This window comes from Sander lucioperca, chromosome 11 (genome assembly GCF_008315115.2).
Source record: "Sander lucioperca isolate FBNREF2018 chromosome 11, SLUC_FBN_1.2, whole genome shotgun sequence".
Classification (NCBI taxonomy): domain Eukaryota; kingdom Metazoa; phylum Chordata; class Actinopteri; order Perciformes; family Percidae; genus Sander; species Sander lucioperca.
Genome location: NC_050183.1, coordinates 31182412 through 31199170, shown reverse-complemented (window position 1 = coordinate 31199170; position 16759 = coordinate 31182412). Strand labels below are relative to the sequence as shown.

General features: G+C 42.3%; 1 protein-coding gene across 1 annotated transcript in view; it reads left to right on the top strand.

Annotated features, from left to right (window-relative positions):
* Positions 1-16759, top strand: part of LOC116058719 (inactive N-acetylated-alpha-linked acidic dipeptidase-like protein 2) — a 457605-nt gene that overhangs the window by 110571 nt on the left and 330275 nt on the right. The window contains 1 exon segment of the mRNA XM_036007698.1: positions 7979-8246. Coding sequence (XP_035863591.1) covers positions 7979-8246 — 268 coding nt within the window.

Genomic DNA, 16759 nt, shown 5'->3' with positions numbered 1-16759 from the left:
TTCTCTGCCCACCGTATGCCAACGCTCCGGTAAGTCCACTCACCCCGTCTCTGCCCGGGCATGCCCCAGCTGGCCGCACAATGGTTGACAAACTCCGACGCACACGCAACGGTGAATTGGCGATTATTCTCACACGGCGATATCAACTGGCTAGTTATCCTCCAGACAGCGACGGACCACGTCTCTTTTTCTTTCTCTCATTTCGGCCGTGTGGCGCGCGTGCCCGCTCGCGGTGTGAAGCACATCCGCGCTATTGTCCGAGATGCACTTGACGGCCTGTTGTGCAGCGGATTTTTTTTTTTTTGACGACCTAGTTAAGGCGGTGGGGTTCCCCAGCTTAGGCGGCCGCCCGAGCTGCAAAGTGCTGCGGGAAACCCTGGATTAATGGAACTTTAAAGGAGTTAAGTATTTTCTACGTCTGATGTATTGCTACTTTTACGTACCTAAAACTGAATACTACCTCTATTGTAGAGACAGACACATTTACTTTGAGGAAAGAGGAGAGGGTGGGGGGTTGGAAGTCTTCACATAAAACTGCATGGCATTAGGGTTACATAAACATGCAGTTGTGTGGATCACCACACACATGCAAAGACAGACACATTCAAAGTCACTTGAGACATGAGACGGCATCAGAATTGGGCATGTTTCCCAAAACACAGGGAGTCCTTCCAACAGCTTGGCTTATAGATAAAGGTCTCTGCAAGCACATACGGAAACGCACCGACTCGCACACACGCATGAAAACACAGTAGCACACACACACACACACACACACACACACACATACACACACACACACACAGCCTCCTGCTGCTGCTCCTGGCGAGCTATGAGACGTGGCCTGCTGACTAGAGAATAGCAGAATTGTGTGTTTGAGCCATCTGCTACTGAGACTGATATAGATGTCACACACACACACACACATACTAGACAAACAATACAGGCAGACAAACATTTTGTCCACACACTTTCAGTTAGACAAGTTAAAAAGATTATGGTGATTATTACCCATTTATGCCCCATATATATATAGCCAGCACTTTTTCATTCAGGACAGTTAAAAGGAATAGCCTAGTTTTTGGGAAATACGCTCATTTCGTTTCTAAGGGTGAGCATTTAGAGTAGCCGAGTCGGACAAAGTTGAGTTGGCTATGTGAGGCTTAAAAATCCAGTAAATTGACAATATAGAACCGTTAGCATTTTATCAATACAGATAGCAATATCAATCCCGATACGGCTTATCGATACCGACAACCAGGGCATGAAGTTAACTTTTTTGACCACCAGCCACTGTGGCAGGTAGATTTTTAAATCCACCTGCCACAGGGACTTTTTACCAGCCACTTTTTTTGTGTCATAAAGGTGAAAAACAGGAATTGCTGTATCTCTATGATCCTATCCTGTCCTATTGATGGTAGCCTATTCGTGGACATTGCGCCGTCATCACGCGCTGTAGTATGGGGGCCCGCCTTGATAATCCTGCATAGGGGCCCGGTGTTGGCTCGTTACGCCACTGCATATAAGAGATGAGATGACTGACAAAATCAGGAGTAGCCTATGCGCACCACAACTACAACAAAACACTGGTGTATGTGCACCATAACACAAGAATTTTTTTTGTATAGTTCTTAAAAATAAAAAAATAAATAAAAAGGAAACTTGTTTTGGGGAGAATAATACTTATTACTATTAATTCATTACTCTGGGCTGAGATTTCCTAGGAACCTTACCAAAAAGGCTCAGGATGCTGCAAATGTTGGTAAAATATGAAAAAGGCTGGTGGATTTAAGACACAAAATAAGAATGTATTAAATAAATCAAATATGAACATATCTGTCATTGTCAGTGGCTTGTTGATCTTTACATTGTTAGTTAATTTCCTATCCTGGCCTGGGACACACATTCATACGGTTTGATAAAGTACTTGTTGGACTTTAACTCATCATTACACTTACAATAACGAGAGTAGCTGTCCTCAATTTAGGTCATCGTGTAGGTCTCATCTGCGTTTTTTCCTGCATCCACCGTGTGCGTTTGTGTGTGATTGTGTGTGTGTCTGTGCGTGTGTTTGCGTGTGATTGTGTGTGTGTGTTTGTGTGTGATTGTGTGTGATTGTGTGTGCGCGTCAGTCGCGGGGGAAACGGAGCAGCCCCGTCCGCTACAGAGAGCCGACAGTATTGAAACAGCAGCAGCTTCAGTGACAGCGTACATTAATGTTAAAATGTTAATGTTAAAAATTTATGTTACATGTTGGCAGGACGGTCTGAAATGTTTTGCACGATCTTTCGCTGTACGTTTTGTTGGTAAATGTGAGATGTTCGAGTCACACACACGTCTCGTCTTCATATCAGAAACTAGGAAATTAACTTTACCCGTTCTCACTCCCGCTTGGTCAGTGGCTGCACATGGGACTGCTGGGATTGTGTGAGTATTGAAAATGCGATAGGGGGCCCCGGCTGTCAATCAATGTCTTCCAGTGATGCGGCCCCCTGATTGGACCAGGCCCGTAAGCAACGGCGTACCCTGCTTACCGATAGTTAGGTGTCTGAATCACTCAATTCTCATTGGCTACCCGCCAACGTGGCAGGTAGATTGACAGTTTCACCCGCCAATCACAAAAGTTACCCGCATTTGGTGCCAATTTCATGCCCTGCCGACAACTATTGATACTTTCACCGATACCACTCATAAATTGGTGCAAAAAATAAATACATGAAACTTTGTGAAAAGATTTTACAGTTATTTTACTTTTTTACTTTTTTTGCAGAAATAAGTTGACTTGTTTCCTGAGTTTCCTGTATATATAACGAGGGTGGACCAATTGCTACAAATCTAGTCTAACTACTAAACGTTATGCAAAATGAGTTATCTCTGGTTGTCAGGACAGCTCACAAAACTTGCTGAGCAAAATTAGGAGGAGCTGCCTGTCACTAAAATTAGAATAGATGGTCCACCTTAAAGGTCAGTAAAATATCAGAAATGAAAGTAAAACCAATCATACTTTCTGTCTGACTATAAAAGCTGTTTCCCCAACATGGTAATCCTGTGTATGGAAGCGATGGAGAAACACATATAAATGCTGAGGGGACTTCTTTCGTTGGACATGCCTTTAATGTTTTACCCTTCAGGTTATACGCTGCTTACAACTTAGAACCAAATATGCAGTTCACAAAACCTCAAGTTTTGTGTTGACTCTGTAAATAGCCAGACTACTACTGCAATGGGTGGCAAGGTGAAAATAATTTTACTAAAAATAGATAGCAAAATAGCACATAGGTATACGGATAGACTGATAATTGGCCCCGGCTGATTATCGGGCTGTTTTTTTGCAGATTATCTGTATCGGCGTTTTATTTGCCTGATAACTGGTGAAGTTAATTAATTAAAAAGTGCGCTACTTTGGCTCTGCTACATCTCTGTGTCTGTCCCTCTGCTTTGCTTTCACTCACCACTGAGTCTATCTTGTACTGTGTATTATGTTGGAAGTTTCTAATTTATTAAGTAATTGCTTAAAGCATTTAATCAAAGTTTTGTGTTGGAGTTTGTAAAATTCCAAAATCTTAGTTTTCACTTTTAATTTTCACTGTAAATTCATATTGGTTCCAAATATCGGTTATCTGTTTCCTTAACTACAAACAATCCATATCTGTGTCGGCCTTGAAAAACCAGTATCGGTCAATCCCTAGCTAAGAGTACACCAGTTTTGTGTGGGTTCCAGCTGTTAGATAAACTCAGGGGCGTAGCCGTATGGGCCTTGTAGAAAGGCATTATCTATGGGCCCCTCCCCACATCCATAGCTATTCATTCTAGCATCTTTTATGGCCCTGGGTACTCAGTCCCCTTTCCACCAGTCCAACACCCCTGGATGAGCTACCTGGTTGTGTATGGTGTGTTGTGGGCTGCGTGTGTGTGTCCTTGCTGCTATAGAGATGGAAATTCAGCCCATCAGCGCGGACAAAAGGATACTGACGCACTTGGCGGTTATAGTACCCCTTAGTGTCTGGCAGTTCTAGTATCAATCAGCAGGTAGAACTTGACTTGGGTCTTGAGGAGTTGTATCATTTATTCACCGACAGATAAACTGTACACACTCTGCACTGCTTTGTTTACAGCTATAACCTTACTGCTTAAGAGCCCATTCAGCAATCCTAAGCCTAAGCAATCCGGCGATTCGTCACAGGGTTGTGCAGCGGTTTGGGAGTGTCACTGAAACGGCTCATTTGTGTGACGTCCAGTTGTGTTCTAAAACCCCGCAATGTAGCACAAGTAGACTTTATATTTCACAGTTACTGTTTTCCGTCAGATCGTTTATAGATCTCGACGTTTCCGACCGCACTTATAGGCAGCTTCTTTTCTCAGAGTCAGTGCTTTGTTGTTGGCAAACATTCAGCTGTAACACAAACTCCTGGGCAGTTCAGTGCTTGTGTTTCATGTTTTTCTTGTGGCAGCGATGGAGGCAGTGATCTTTCCTGTACGGGACTCTCACATCGCCTCAACACCTACTGACCGCAGCGTGACATGGGGTTGCATTTCTCCAAAAGTCTGTCTCAACTGCAGGCCCGCTCCGTTTCCTTGTGTCTTTCCTCTGCGGCAACCCGCAACGCAGACTAAACGCACTACCCCCATTCAAAATGAATGGAAAGACCTGCGTTTTTGCCGCTCCGTCTGCCGGGTCTAAGCAGGCTGACACACACACACACAAACACACACTGCACTGCTACGTTCACAGCTAACGGCTAACTTCATACTCACATCACACACACGCTCTCTCTTTTTCTCTCTCTACTGCTCACTCGCTTACATTATACACACATACGCGTACATACATTAGTTATTCCTCAATAGAATTAGCTACTTTTTGTATAACACATTTTAGCTTAAAACATTCCCCAATGCTTAGACCCGGCAGGCAGCTGGCAGCGTTACAGAAAAACTGATAGCAGTCCTCTTATCTCACTCTATGGAAGTGTATTTTCAATACTGTCAAACTATTTCCTTGAAAATAAAATCCCAAAATGAATCTAGCCAAAGAGAGAGAAAGACAGACTATGCATGAATGGAAATGGAAAATGAAAGAGAGAAAACTGCAAATATTAAGACCTTTCATGACTGTCTCCCTTTCTTATAAATGTTTTAAAAATTAACTCATACATCTGAGTAATAAAACACCTACTCTATTTCTTGCTTTTATGGCCCCATTAGATGGAAATTGTGACATTTTGAAGGGTACTAAATGAATGTTTTTTTCACTAAGAAAATTGCAAATCGTGTCAACTGCATATTTTAGAATCTATCTTTAATGAGATATTATGAGATATCTTCTCTTCTCAATATCAGGTATTGTTCAGCGCTGGATGGCATATTTGTTCTTTGCCAAAAGGCTGACATACCAGCCAGTCGATGGAAACGTCTTTATTGGGTCCAGTCCGCTCAGACTCAGAACAATAAAGAGAGTAAACATCAAGCACCAAACAAACCAGCAGAGGAGACTCAAATAAGGCCTCGATCAAAGTTTATTGACATGTCTTTCATGCAATTAGGACAACGGGATTGACAGACACTGACTGAGGAGTTGAGTGTGTGTGTGTGTGTGTGTGTGTGTGTGTGTGTGAGAAAGAAAAATACATTCATGCTGAACACTAAGCTCTAGCAAAACTGAAAGAAAAAACTGAAAGTAAAGCTGTCTTCACTGTTATGAAGATCAATTAGCAGAAGCATTGTCATTATCGTAAGTGCTTAACAGAGTTCTCTTCATTTCAGTTTTTGAAGCAATCTTTTATTAACATTTAAAATAACATAATTTTCCGAGAATGTCATCATGGGTCTTTCATTAAAAGCCTTGAGATGTGAATAAAGATGTCATCATTCTGAATGTCATCATGCGTGTAATGTACTGCAACGTAAGAGGGCACAGAATCATAATCTCTACTCCTGGGCTGGGTTTACTCACCTCTAACACAGAATTCACAAATTTCAAGTGCATGCTCAAACAGTACGTTCATCAGGTGATCTGTAAGAGTTTAAACAATGGACTATAGTAGGTTATAACAACTCAACATAAACTCAGTAGAACTGAACAGTAGGCTGTAAACATTTTCAAATCGGTTTGATATTACTGTAAGCCAAACACCGGACAGGTATACCAAATTTGACCACACTTGGTGTAGTCTATATCCACGACGTTCCACTTCCGGGATTGCTCCGTTGCCGCCGGAAATTCTGCCGGATGACATTTTTTCGGCCGGATGTCCGGTACCTTCTGCTTTCTTTCTTTTGTAATGTCTCCGGTGGATTTATGAGGACTATGGTTAACTGCTCCTCAGATCTCTGCAGCGTAAATCCAGACAGCTAGCTAGACTATCTGTCCAATCTGAGTTTTCTGTTGCATGACCAAAACAACCTTTGAACGTACACATGTTCCACCAAAGCAAGTTCCTTCCCGAGGCTATTTTGTGGCTCTTACCGGTGCTTAGCGCTGCCCATGATGATTGTGATTGGTTTAAAGAAATGCCAATAAACCAGAGCACGTTTTTCTCCCATCCCAGAATGCAGTGTGGACTAGCCAGACCCTCTTCCGCAGCACTGTGGAGGTTGTGGAAGTTTAGGCACCAAAACGACTATAGTTTAAGTAAAAGATGGTGGTCTTTGATTAAAACACTCCCGAGAAACAAACGAGCGTTTCCCGATTGGCACTATATATGTGGTGGTATTAGAAGGGGGATTCAATTCTTGCATGTTTTGTTTTGTTGTGCATGATCAAAAAGCACTTTGAAATAACTGTGTTAAATGTAAATGTAAATGCATTTTTATTCCGCTTTCCTACTCTACTCAACTACTCAAAGCGCTTTAACAGAGTACAGGCACCATTCACCCACGCACATTTATACACTGTGGCCAAGTATGCCGTACAAGGTTCCACCTGCTCATCAGATAAACATTCACACTCATTCAATTCAGGGTTCAGTGTCTTGCCCAAGGACACTTCGATTGGTAGACAACTGCCCTACCACCTGAGCCACATCCGCCCTTGTTGTGTGTAAAGTGCTATATAAAAATGGTTGATTTAATTTGATAAATACATGGACTTTCTAGTAAACAAAAACAAGGCATCCCCCCTCCCACTGCTACTGAAATATGATCTCCTTCATGGTGCCGCTCAGGACTCAATTGCTTATAGCATGTCAAACACTGGCAGCTGCGTTGGTTCATTCGTACAATGTGTTAATCACCTTGTCATATTGCTAATTACCAGTGACGGGCTCTTTGGAAAGTGTTGTGAGCAAAGCTACCAGTTACTCAACATTAAATGAAGCTTCACCACACTGAAGCTAAATGTTATAAATGTAGCAAGATACAGTAACATGGCAATAGTTACATGGAAGCTATTTTTTTTATACATTCATGTACATGACATACATGTATGGCGGTGGCTTCACTGATCCTCAGCAGTTTAATTTCAGACCGCAGCAGAAAGCTCCACTGAGCTTGAGCTTAAGAAATGCTCAGGGAAATATAGCTTGTGTGTGTGTTATCAGTAAAAGAGCTAAGCTACTGATAACCTATTTGATTAAGAAATAAACAACTCTATTGAGAAGTAGTTAAACTAGTAACCGGTTGCCACCGCCAACGTTGCTTACAATACAAGTTGGATATAGAGCTGTGACGCCATCAGCGTGGGTTGCTGATGTAGGTTACGTTTTAATTTTCCAGAATGTAAAAAAACGGAAAATCGACCCAACTCTACTGAACAGCCTTCACGATAGCCTTCAAAATACTAATAAATGGAGACCCCCCCAAGCACACAGCGGAAGAATGAAACCAAGGTTTTTATAAGAAAAGGGAGTCAAATCTGGTGAGAATTTTCAATAAATCCCAGGATCTCAGTTCCGTGTATTCAACATCAGTAACAAGTCAATACCTATCGGTAGTGGTTTTGTATTGCATAATATAATGAGATTCTCTTTGCTGCTTCCAGGTCTTTCTCCAGCCTATCAGATGACAGCGAAGAAGCCAGAGCCAGGTACCTCTACAGGCAGTGGGTGGGACTTGGTTTGACTGATGTTCATATGTCCAATCACACAGTTCTGCTCAGCCTGCCTGGTTCCACACCCAACACCATCACTGATAGGTCTAGTCACCAGTGTTTCCTGCCAAACGGGATCCCCTGTGACCAGCGTGGACCAAATGACTTGCCAAAGCACAAGTTCCCCTATGCAGCCTACTCTGCCGTTGGAAGTTTGCAGGTAATGCACCACCACCCTGTAATGACATTTCCGAAACCAAAGGTTGCTTCCCCCTCCTGGCTGCTGCACTCTTCTCATGCTCTTCCTCCCCCTCATTACCTTCATATTGTCAGAGTGTCTAACTCTCCATCCCCCGGCCACTGAAGGGTCATCAGTAAAAGTCATAGCCAGTGTTTGTGTCTTCAAATGGTACAGCTTGGCCAACCACAGTCCAGGGTTCAAAGATGTCTCAGTGCTTTTATTTTCAGCTACTACAACACTTTTCTGGTAGATTTGTGGCATAATGAAAAGAGTCCTTATAAGTCCTATTTGTTCCACTTGTTTATTAAACTATTTCAACACAAATTAGTGTATGTGCTAAAGAGCTGGTGCTTCAATGTTGTCGTGGCGTATGTTAATTGCAATTTAAGACATTATATAGCATATGGCATATAGCATATGTGAACACACAACGCATTCTCATGAACAGGTTCGTTTGATATCGTATGAATATTTATGCACACAGATACGTATGATATCTTACAAAAAGATGCAACCGGCGTCTTGTCACGTGAATGGTGGCTACAGAGCTCTGTGAGATGTCGCCGTATCAGTGGGAGTTGCTAGATGAGTTTACCCGATAAAAGGTGACGTTGAGCAGGAAACAGGGCATCGCAAGCTGTTAAGTTTAGGCGAAAAAAGCGAGCATCATGTGGCGACGACAGTTAAGTTTAGGCACCAAAACGACTACTTAAGTTTAGGGAAAAGATAGTAGTTTGGATTAAAACACTCCCAAAGAACAATAATTTGCTGGGTGAAAGTCTTGTTTTCCCCGTTAAGCAAACTCCACTCACAGACTTTCCATGGTTTGAAGGGGCTGTGTTTTATGACCCCCTCCCTATGCGGCCCACAATGTTCTTATACAGCGCCAGTCACTGTGGTGCATACCGCAATACATATGTGGAATGCTTACGAATAAAGCATGATTTATGGTCCGAAGGCTCCACACAGAGCTTTTGCCGTAGCCTACGTAAGTGGCCTGAAGTTTATACTTGTGCGTTGATGTGTCGCTCGATCTCTTTAAGAGAACAGCAGGGCCGGCATGTGTGTGTGCGTGGGGAGTGTGTGGTAGAGAGAGAGAGAGAGAGTGACGGCGTTTAGCTTCGGAGCGAGTACCGACTCTAGAGTCATAGTGAGAGAAACAAAGTGTCTCCCCTGTGCTTTCTGACCAAGATGGGAAATCTGTAGCAAGAAAAGTTAACCCTCTCCTTGATTTCATGTTGTTTATGGAGAAGGAGAACCAGGAAATGAGTCGGTGGAAATGCAACGCTACCAAGCCACAGCCGAGCGACGTGCGTTGCCAACACGTGTATTTACATATTTCGAGAGGTGCGCATCAGGCTATGGCGTAGGGTCCGTGCCTCCACGTACCTACTGTACTTACGTAGCCACGGCATAGATTTAACGCAGAAGCATACCTAGCTTTTTGTACGAATGGTTCATAAAGCCTGGAAAACAAAAGCTGTATATCGATAAGCTCTTTTCATACTTCATCTGATCCACAGAAATCTGCTTCAAACCATGTACTCCTGCACTCCCCAGCGTTTCACCTATAGTTGGAAGAGTGTTGCCAACTCTTTTCCATGAAAGTAGCTAGCACTAGCTCCAAAAGTCACTAAAGGTTGCTAGATATTGGTGACATCATTGCATATAATTTGCATAAAGCTTAGTGGTTGTGTCGGCGGACTGCCTGCTGCACGCTGCAAGAGGAGAGGGAGAGAGACCCTGTGCTGTTGGCAGAAAAGCTGTGGACTGTGATTACTCTGAGCAGCTTGCATGGAAATAAATTTCCCCCTGATGGTTTAGTCGCTAAATTTGTCGGCAGTCGCTTTTTAGAAGTAAAGTCGCTGAGAGGGTCTGAAAAGTCACTAAATCTAGCAAGAAAGTCGCCAAGTTGGCAACACTGAATCATTACTTACTGTAAGTGAACTGAATATTAATGTGTTATTTCTCAGTTAACAGCAAGCTTTAAAATGTATCTTTTTTTTTCAAGTTGGGAACAGTAGAGACAAACAGTCCAACCAGTCACAATCAGGTGGGAATGTGTGGAGCAAAAATTCAGCGCACAAGCAGAAAAGCACAGACAGCACTGCAGATGAGGCTGATGTTAGTTTGATGATCGCAAGCTGGACCCATTTTACCCAACAGATTCTGCATCAAGCCTTAAATTTGGAGTTCCTTGGAGTTTCCTTTTGACAGCACTTTCAAACTTCTTCATGTTTTCCTGTTATACCAAAACATTCAACCAAACCTACACTGCACTCCCACTTTTGTAACTCCAAACCCTTTTTAGAGGTTGAGGCCCCCAGTTTGGGAACTACTGTTTTGTACCACTTTTCCAACACAGTAATTACTGTAGTGAGTACAATGTAATCATAACCAACAAAACTGTTAAACTACAAAAGTAAAACTGTAGTTTACCGTTAATGTCAGAATTAACTCATTAATTACCACACACTGTATCTGTATCTGCACCAACTGACCCAGGTTGAAAAAGACTTGATCCAACTTGGTCCAGTCAATCGTGATGCCCAAATGACAAAAGTAAATTAGTCAATAGAAACATAAATCTTACACATGTACACATTGTAAACAAACATCTTTGGAAGAAAGGAAAGGTTTTTGAATGCAGCATTTCATATAGCACAATTGCATGTTATAAAATGAAACTATATTCTCTAGATTTAAATGGGTCATACTCATGAGGATCTTATTTTTAAATAAATGGAGCAGGAGGAGAATTTTTCTTGGTAGTGTGCCTTAGGCCATCTCTTACAGACAAGAGGCAGTTCACACACATTATACATTACACTTACACAGAATGGAATCTGTGATTAGAACAACACCAGCAAACTCAACGCAGAAACGGTAAAATTATGTTAGTGTCAGACGCACTGTTGATCTTCTCTGCCATCCTTCAGGAGTGTGAAGGTTAATGGAAGTCATTATGCATGTAGTCCGCTCACCCTAGCCAGAAGACACACACGCACAAAGAAATACAGTCACACTATTTATAGAGGGTTGTACTTGTGTGTATCCTGGGAACAGAGAAAGGGGTTGAAGGAGACACTTGTTATTCCCTGGAGCCCCTGCCGGCCTGAGGGCAGATGAAAAGTTGGAGTGATTCTCTGAATACCAAGTTTTTCTCCACTTTTCTCTCCCTCCCTCTCTCCTCGTTCTCCTTTCTCTGCTTTGCTCGATCCATCCAGCTGTCCACTCGTCGGAGTCTACCCAAAGGAGGGTCACAGTCATCCATCACCAGATTATTTCCTAGCTCCGTTCCTGCGCGCTGCCTTGAATTAAGCGGCAGTTTTCGGGATCTAAACATGGCTTTCAGACAATTAAATGTGGCGTTTGTGATGGATGGATGGCGGCCCAGAGCAAGTATACCGGACTAATAAGTCCTGCTGTTGGTGGCACTGTTTTCCTGCTGCTGTGGAAACTATGGTCTGACTGACAGACACACACACACACACACACACACACACACACACACGCACACACAGGAAGATAATGTGACCATGCATTTTGTATGCAATCTGCACATTCTGCGTTGATAATATAGCAATAGGGGCTACTTACATTTCTGTTATATGAAACCAAATCCATCCGGAGCAATGATGATGATTTTTGGCATGATGTGTTATATGGGGTGGGGTGGGGGGGGGGGTAATTGAGCCTTTTATACATTGTCGTGTTTCTTTAGAAATAAACAATGGACAAATAAAGTCTTTAAATGCTTCAGATGTAAAGTTATTATTATATATCAAAGTGACGTCAAAATGAATGGCAGTCAACGGAATGCTAACGGCGGGTGAGTGCTTGTTAGCATAAAAATGGCGCCATAGGAGCTACGGGTTGTTGACAGACGCTTACCCCCTTGGGTTTTACCCTGTGACCTTCTTTTATGGGGCATTTTTTTAACCCCTCACACAAACTGCCACTTTCCTGACAGACCAGCCACCTGCCTACATGTGAATTCTGCCCTGCAAAGGCAAAATACCTTAACTTGCTAGAGTGTGAAACTGAGAAAAATGACTTTAAAGTTTCTGTTTTGTCCAGACAAAAGTATTATAGGTAGGACTCCCAAAATTTGACAACTAGTTGCTATAATGAAGAAATGTTTGTATGCAAAAATCTTGAGCTCAAAATTGACCTTTGACCCTTGTTTGGCAGTTACTGTACTCTGCCTTTGTATCATGTGCCAAAATCAAGGAGTCGTGCAAAGGCAAAAGGCAGTAACTGACATATAATCAATATTTGCTTGCTGTTCACCATACTTACATCCATTATAAGAACACCTAACCAAGGTCTAGTCATCATGGTATTAGTTTTAAATTATATAGAAGACCTTTGGTTGTTCCTATTTAGTACTAAAATGATCAGGAGAACAGTTAAACAGTATGTAAATTACTTTGCAGTACAGTATACAATATGAATAAATACAAGAAATATTTTCTCAATAAAGATAATTTAATTATAATTGAATACAAAGGTATATTTATTGTTTAACAATAAATATATTATCATGTCATATTCTCATTAGGGGCTGAGCCCCCCTAAAGGTCTGATCCTAGAACCGCCCCTGGTTAAGGGTTAAGGGCCACCAAACTGCTCAAGTTGCACAGTCAACAAACTCGACTTGGATTACTACTTTTTAACTCTGAGATAACATAGAGTTGACCGACCATTTAGGTTAGCCTACTTTGTACGGACGTTAGCGATAACTAGCTTAGTGCTATTATGGATTTGTGTAAGATCTGACATGAACACCTGCAAGAAGGAAATATGGTTCAAACACGTATGGATTGTTGTGGATACAGCAGATGACGTGCATTGCTATGGATTATATCTTCCATGGATTATATCGGATTGCATGGAAAGGTAGGATGCCTGTGTATTTAATAATTGGTTTTCGGCGTCTGATGTGAGGCTCCGCCAAGTAAGGAGGTGTGTCAGCATCACCGTTAGCGCTACGTGACACAGATTAAATTTAGCTAGCTCCGGGCTGTCACTGACGTTGACAGATCTGGACCATCGCCACTTTATTTCAAAGATGTGTCGTTTGTATGTTACGTGGTTTGGCAGTATGACAAAGCCAGAGTACAGTAACATCACGGCGGCACAGTAACATCTCTCTTGATGCCTGGCTAAACAAAGTCAGAACACCGTAACTCAACTTCAGCGTGCCGGTGTTGTGCCGAAAACAGACTGCCTGCCGAAATACAACTGCAAGCCGCTAGAGGGCAATGTTGGTCATGTTGTCATGATATCCAAACCAAGAGTAAATAAAATCTTATTTTAAAAGTTACAGTAACGAGTTATGGGGGTGCAGTCCTTTTTTGGCAGGGGTAGCCTATGTGGGACCTGCCGAAATGTGACTGTCCCCCCCCTCCTAACTCAAGACAGCAACGTCTGACAATCACACAATTTGCTATACTTGCATGTTATGAGGTCTACTAAAAGTCCTGAAAGGTTTGTCTTTGTCAGCCTTTGCAATCCTGAGTTATGGGGGTGCAGTCCTTTTTTGGCAGGGGTAGCCTATATGGGACCTGCCGAAATGTGACTGCCCCCCCCCAACTCAGGACAGCAATGTCTGACAATTTTTTTCAAACTGTATTTTTTTCAAACTTTTCAGGACTTTTAGTAGACCTCAGTCACATTTATTACATTTACATTATTACATTTTATATACAGAACAGACACAAAGCGACGTACGGGTCTGCTCCAGAGCTCCGTGAGTTTGAGCCTGAACCATATAGACTGTTAATGTCACGTCACGGCAACACGGGAACTTAAACTTTGCGTTGCTTAAAACAACTAGGCTAATGACATTCGGGGCTACAATAAAAACATTTGGGGCTGAAGCTCTTCAAGTGACCTGGTTAATATTGGTGCACATAACTATTTAGACTGACCAACATTGCCCACTAGCGGCGTGCAGTCGTAGTTCGGCAGGCAGTCTTTTTTCGGCACAACACCGGAACAAAGGCAAAGAGCCGTAACGGCTGTTACGGCGTTCTGCTGTGGTTTCTCGTATCGTTTTGGATGTCACAGTTGTCATAGCCCTTTATTTTCTCGTTAAAACAATCAAATTGACTCACGATATTTATTCACATGATAAAGGATGTCTCAAATAACCCAAAAATGACATTAACTCATTTTTGACCAAACATGATGTTACGGTGTTTTGCCTTTGTAGGGCAGAATTGCTCATGCTCATTCTATCTCAGCAGACTGTAATGTATCTTCTGAATATATTGTTTGTGCTATACATGTTCTAGTTGTGCAGTGGGAAAGAACATTCTGCAGTCAAAATCAGGCCATTTAATTTTGTTTGCTTTTAAGGTTCAGTTTGAGAGATAGATAGCCTTTATTGTCATTGTACATGGAAACATACAACGGAATTTGGAGAGCTCTTCAATCAGTGAAGATTTAATAATAAAAAGAAAAACATAACAAGACATCACATACATTCAGGGCATGCCATTTTAATAAATAGATAAATAAATAAAAGAATTGCTCATCATGGCAAGTGCATTTCATATTTAAAATACTGTGTAAGTTATGGTTGTTTGCAGGATTTAAGAGTTCTGATAGCCCAGGGGAAACTGACACAGAAACTGTTTTTGAGTCTGTTTGTCTGGCTTTTTATGCACCTGAACCACCTGACAGAGGGCAGGAGGTTGAAGAGGTGCTGACTGCGGTGGGAAGGGTCTTTAATTATATGCCTTGCCCTGCTGAGACGTGGAGATGTCACATTGAAATGTTTTAGACTTAATTTTGCTTTACAAAGGACACAGGAATAAGGACACAGGAATAAGGACACATGGTTATTTAATGATATAGGAAAGGAAAAAAGAAGTAATAAAGAATAGGAACAGAAGGTCGAAAGTGACACCAGAGACAGACCCGGTGGTTGTCATAGGAGCTATAGGACTTGTAAAGAACACACTGACAAAGTACACAAGCGGCATCCCATCAACATCTATGAAGTACAAGCAATCCTCCTGGCACCGTACACATTCACCAGAGGTTGTTATCCATCATGAAAAGTGAGAAACCAGCTTCCCTGTAGAGTCCCAGGAACATTTGGTCACAGCTGTAAGGACTAGAGGTGGAAATCACAAATCACTTTGCTCAGTTCAGTTTAAAAATTGGTTGTCACTGACTGTCCTAAGCTAAATGGTCGCATCAGCGTTTACATTAGAGATGGAGACTCGAGTTTGAGACTGACACCTGGACCCTATTTTTTCCTATGTTTTTGTGTCTAAGTGACTGATGGGAACAACAATCTTTGACATTGGTACAGTATTAAACAAGATCGCTGCAGTGGGCGGCGGCGAAACAAGATACAATGTAAGTTAATAGGGCAATTGTCCAGCTTGTATTTACCTTCACAAAAGTGCTCATTTCACTGACAGACTCAGATTAATATTCTAAGTGTCTGACAACATTATGGAAAGGATTTCTAAGGAGGTTGACCTTTCTGTTAAAGTGTAAGATCCTTTTTTTAAACATAAAAACATCTGCGAAATTGCATTCGCTAAAACCACCAGACTCAATAGACTCAAATAAACAGTAATTTTAGCATTGTAATATACACTTCATTCAAAGTCGACAGAAACAAACTAAAACTATGAAAAGCCGTTTTGGGTCGTTTTTCCACTTTTCCAACCATCACAACTCTAGTTTTGGTTGAAATAAATACTCTCTGTGCTTAACCTATAACCTAACTACGTAATGCGTAACGCATCTGCTGCACGCAGCCACAGTCAACATATCGACAGCACCAACAGCTGCCCCTGAAAATGCACCCTGATAAGTTAGCTAAACGATCTCTGGTTTACATTTCCTGCAGTAGTATCACAAAGACCCTTCAGTACGTTTAACAGTAGGTGAACGCATCTCTGTTCATTTGGCCCGACATTCAGCACTGAGTCTAACCCCCAATTTCCACTGGATGCATAACGTCTGCAGATCCGCTCCGGAACGGCGGCGGAGTCATTAGGTTTCCATTAAAGTCAATGTGTTTATTTCCACTGACTGCAGAACGGCTGAGTTCCGACTCCGGCACAACTCCGACGGTCCGCAGCCCTCCGGAGCAGATACGCAGAGCTTCTATTTTTGCCAGACGCCGGAGAGCTCCGCAGCAATTCAGCACACTGCAGATAGTGCGGGACAGGAAGTCGAGCACAGAAACAAAATAAAAATCCGGTTAATTTTCAAAATAAAATACACCGTGCTCACGGCAGATCATATTTCCCTGCACTACACCTTGAAAACACAGCACAGAGTTGTTTCCCCTCTACTCCTCTGGATGGAAACAAACTGTTGTTGGTTTTGTGGTTCTATTCTACATGAATTCGCGAGATCTAGCGGGTCATCGTGACTTAAGCTGTCAGTCCTGGCCACAGCTGTGCCGCAACAAATCCGGACCTAGTGGGTATTGACAGACGGCGGAGCATGGAGCC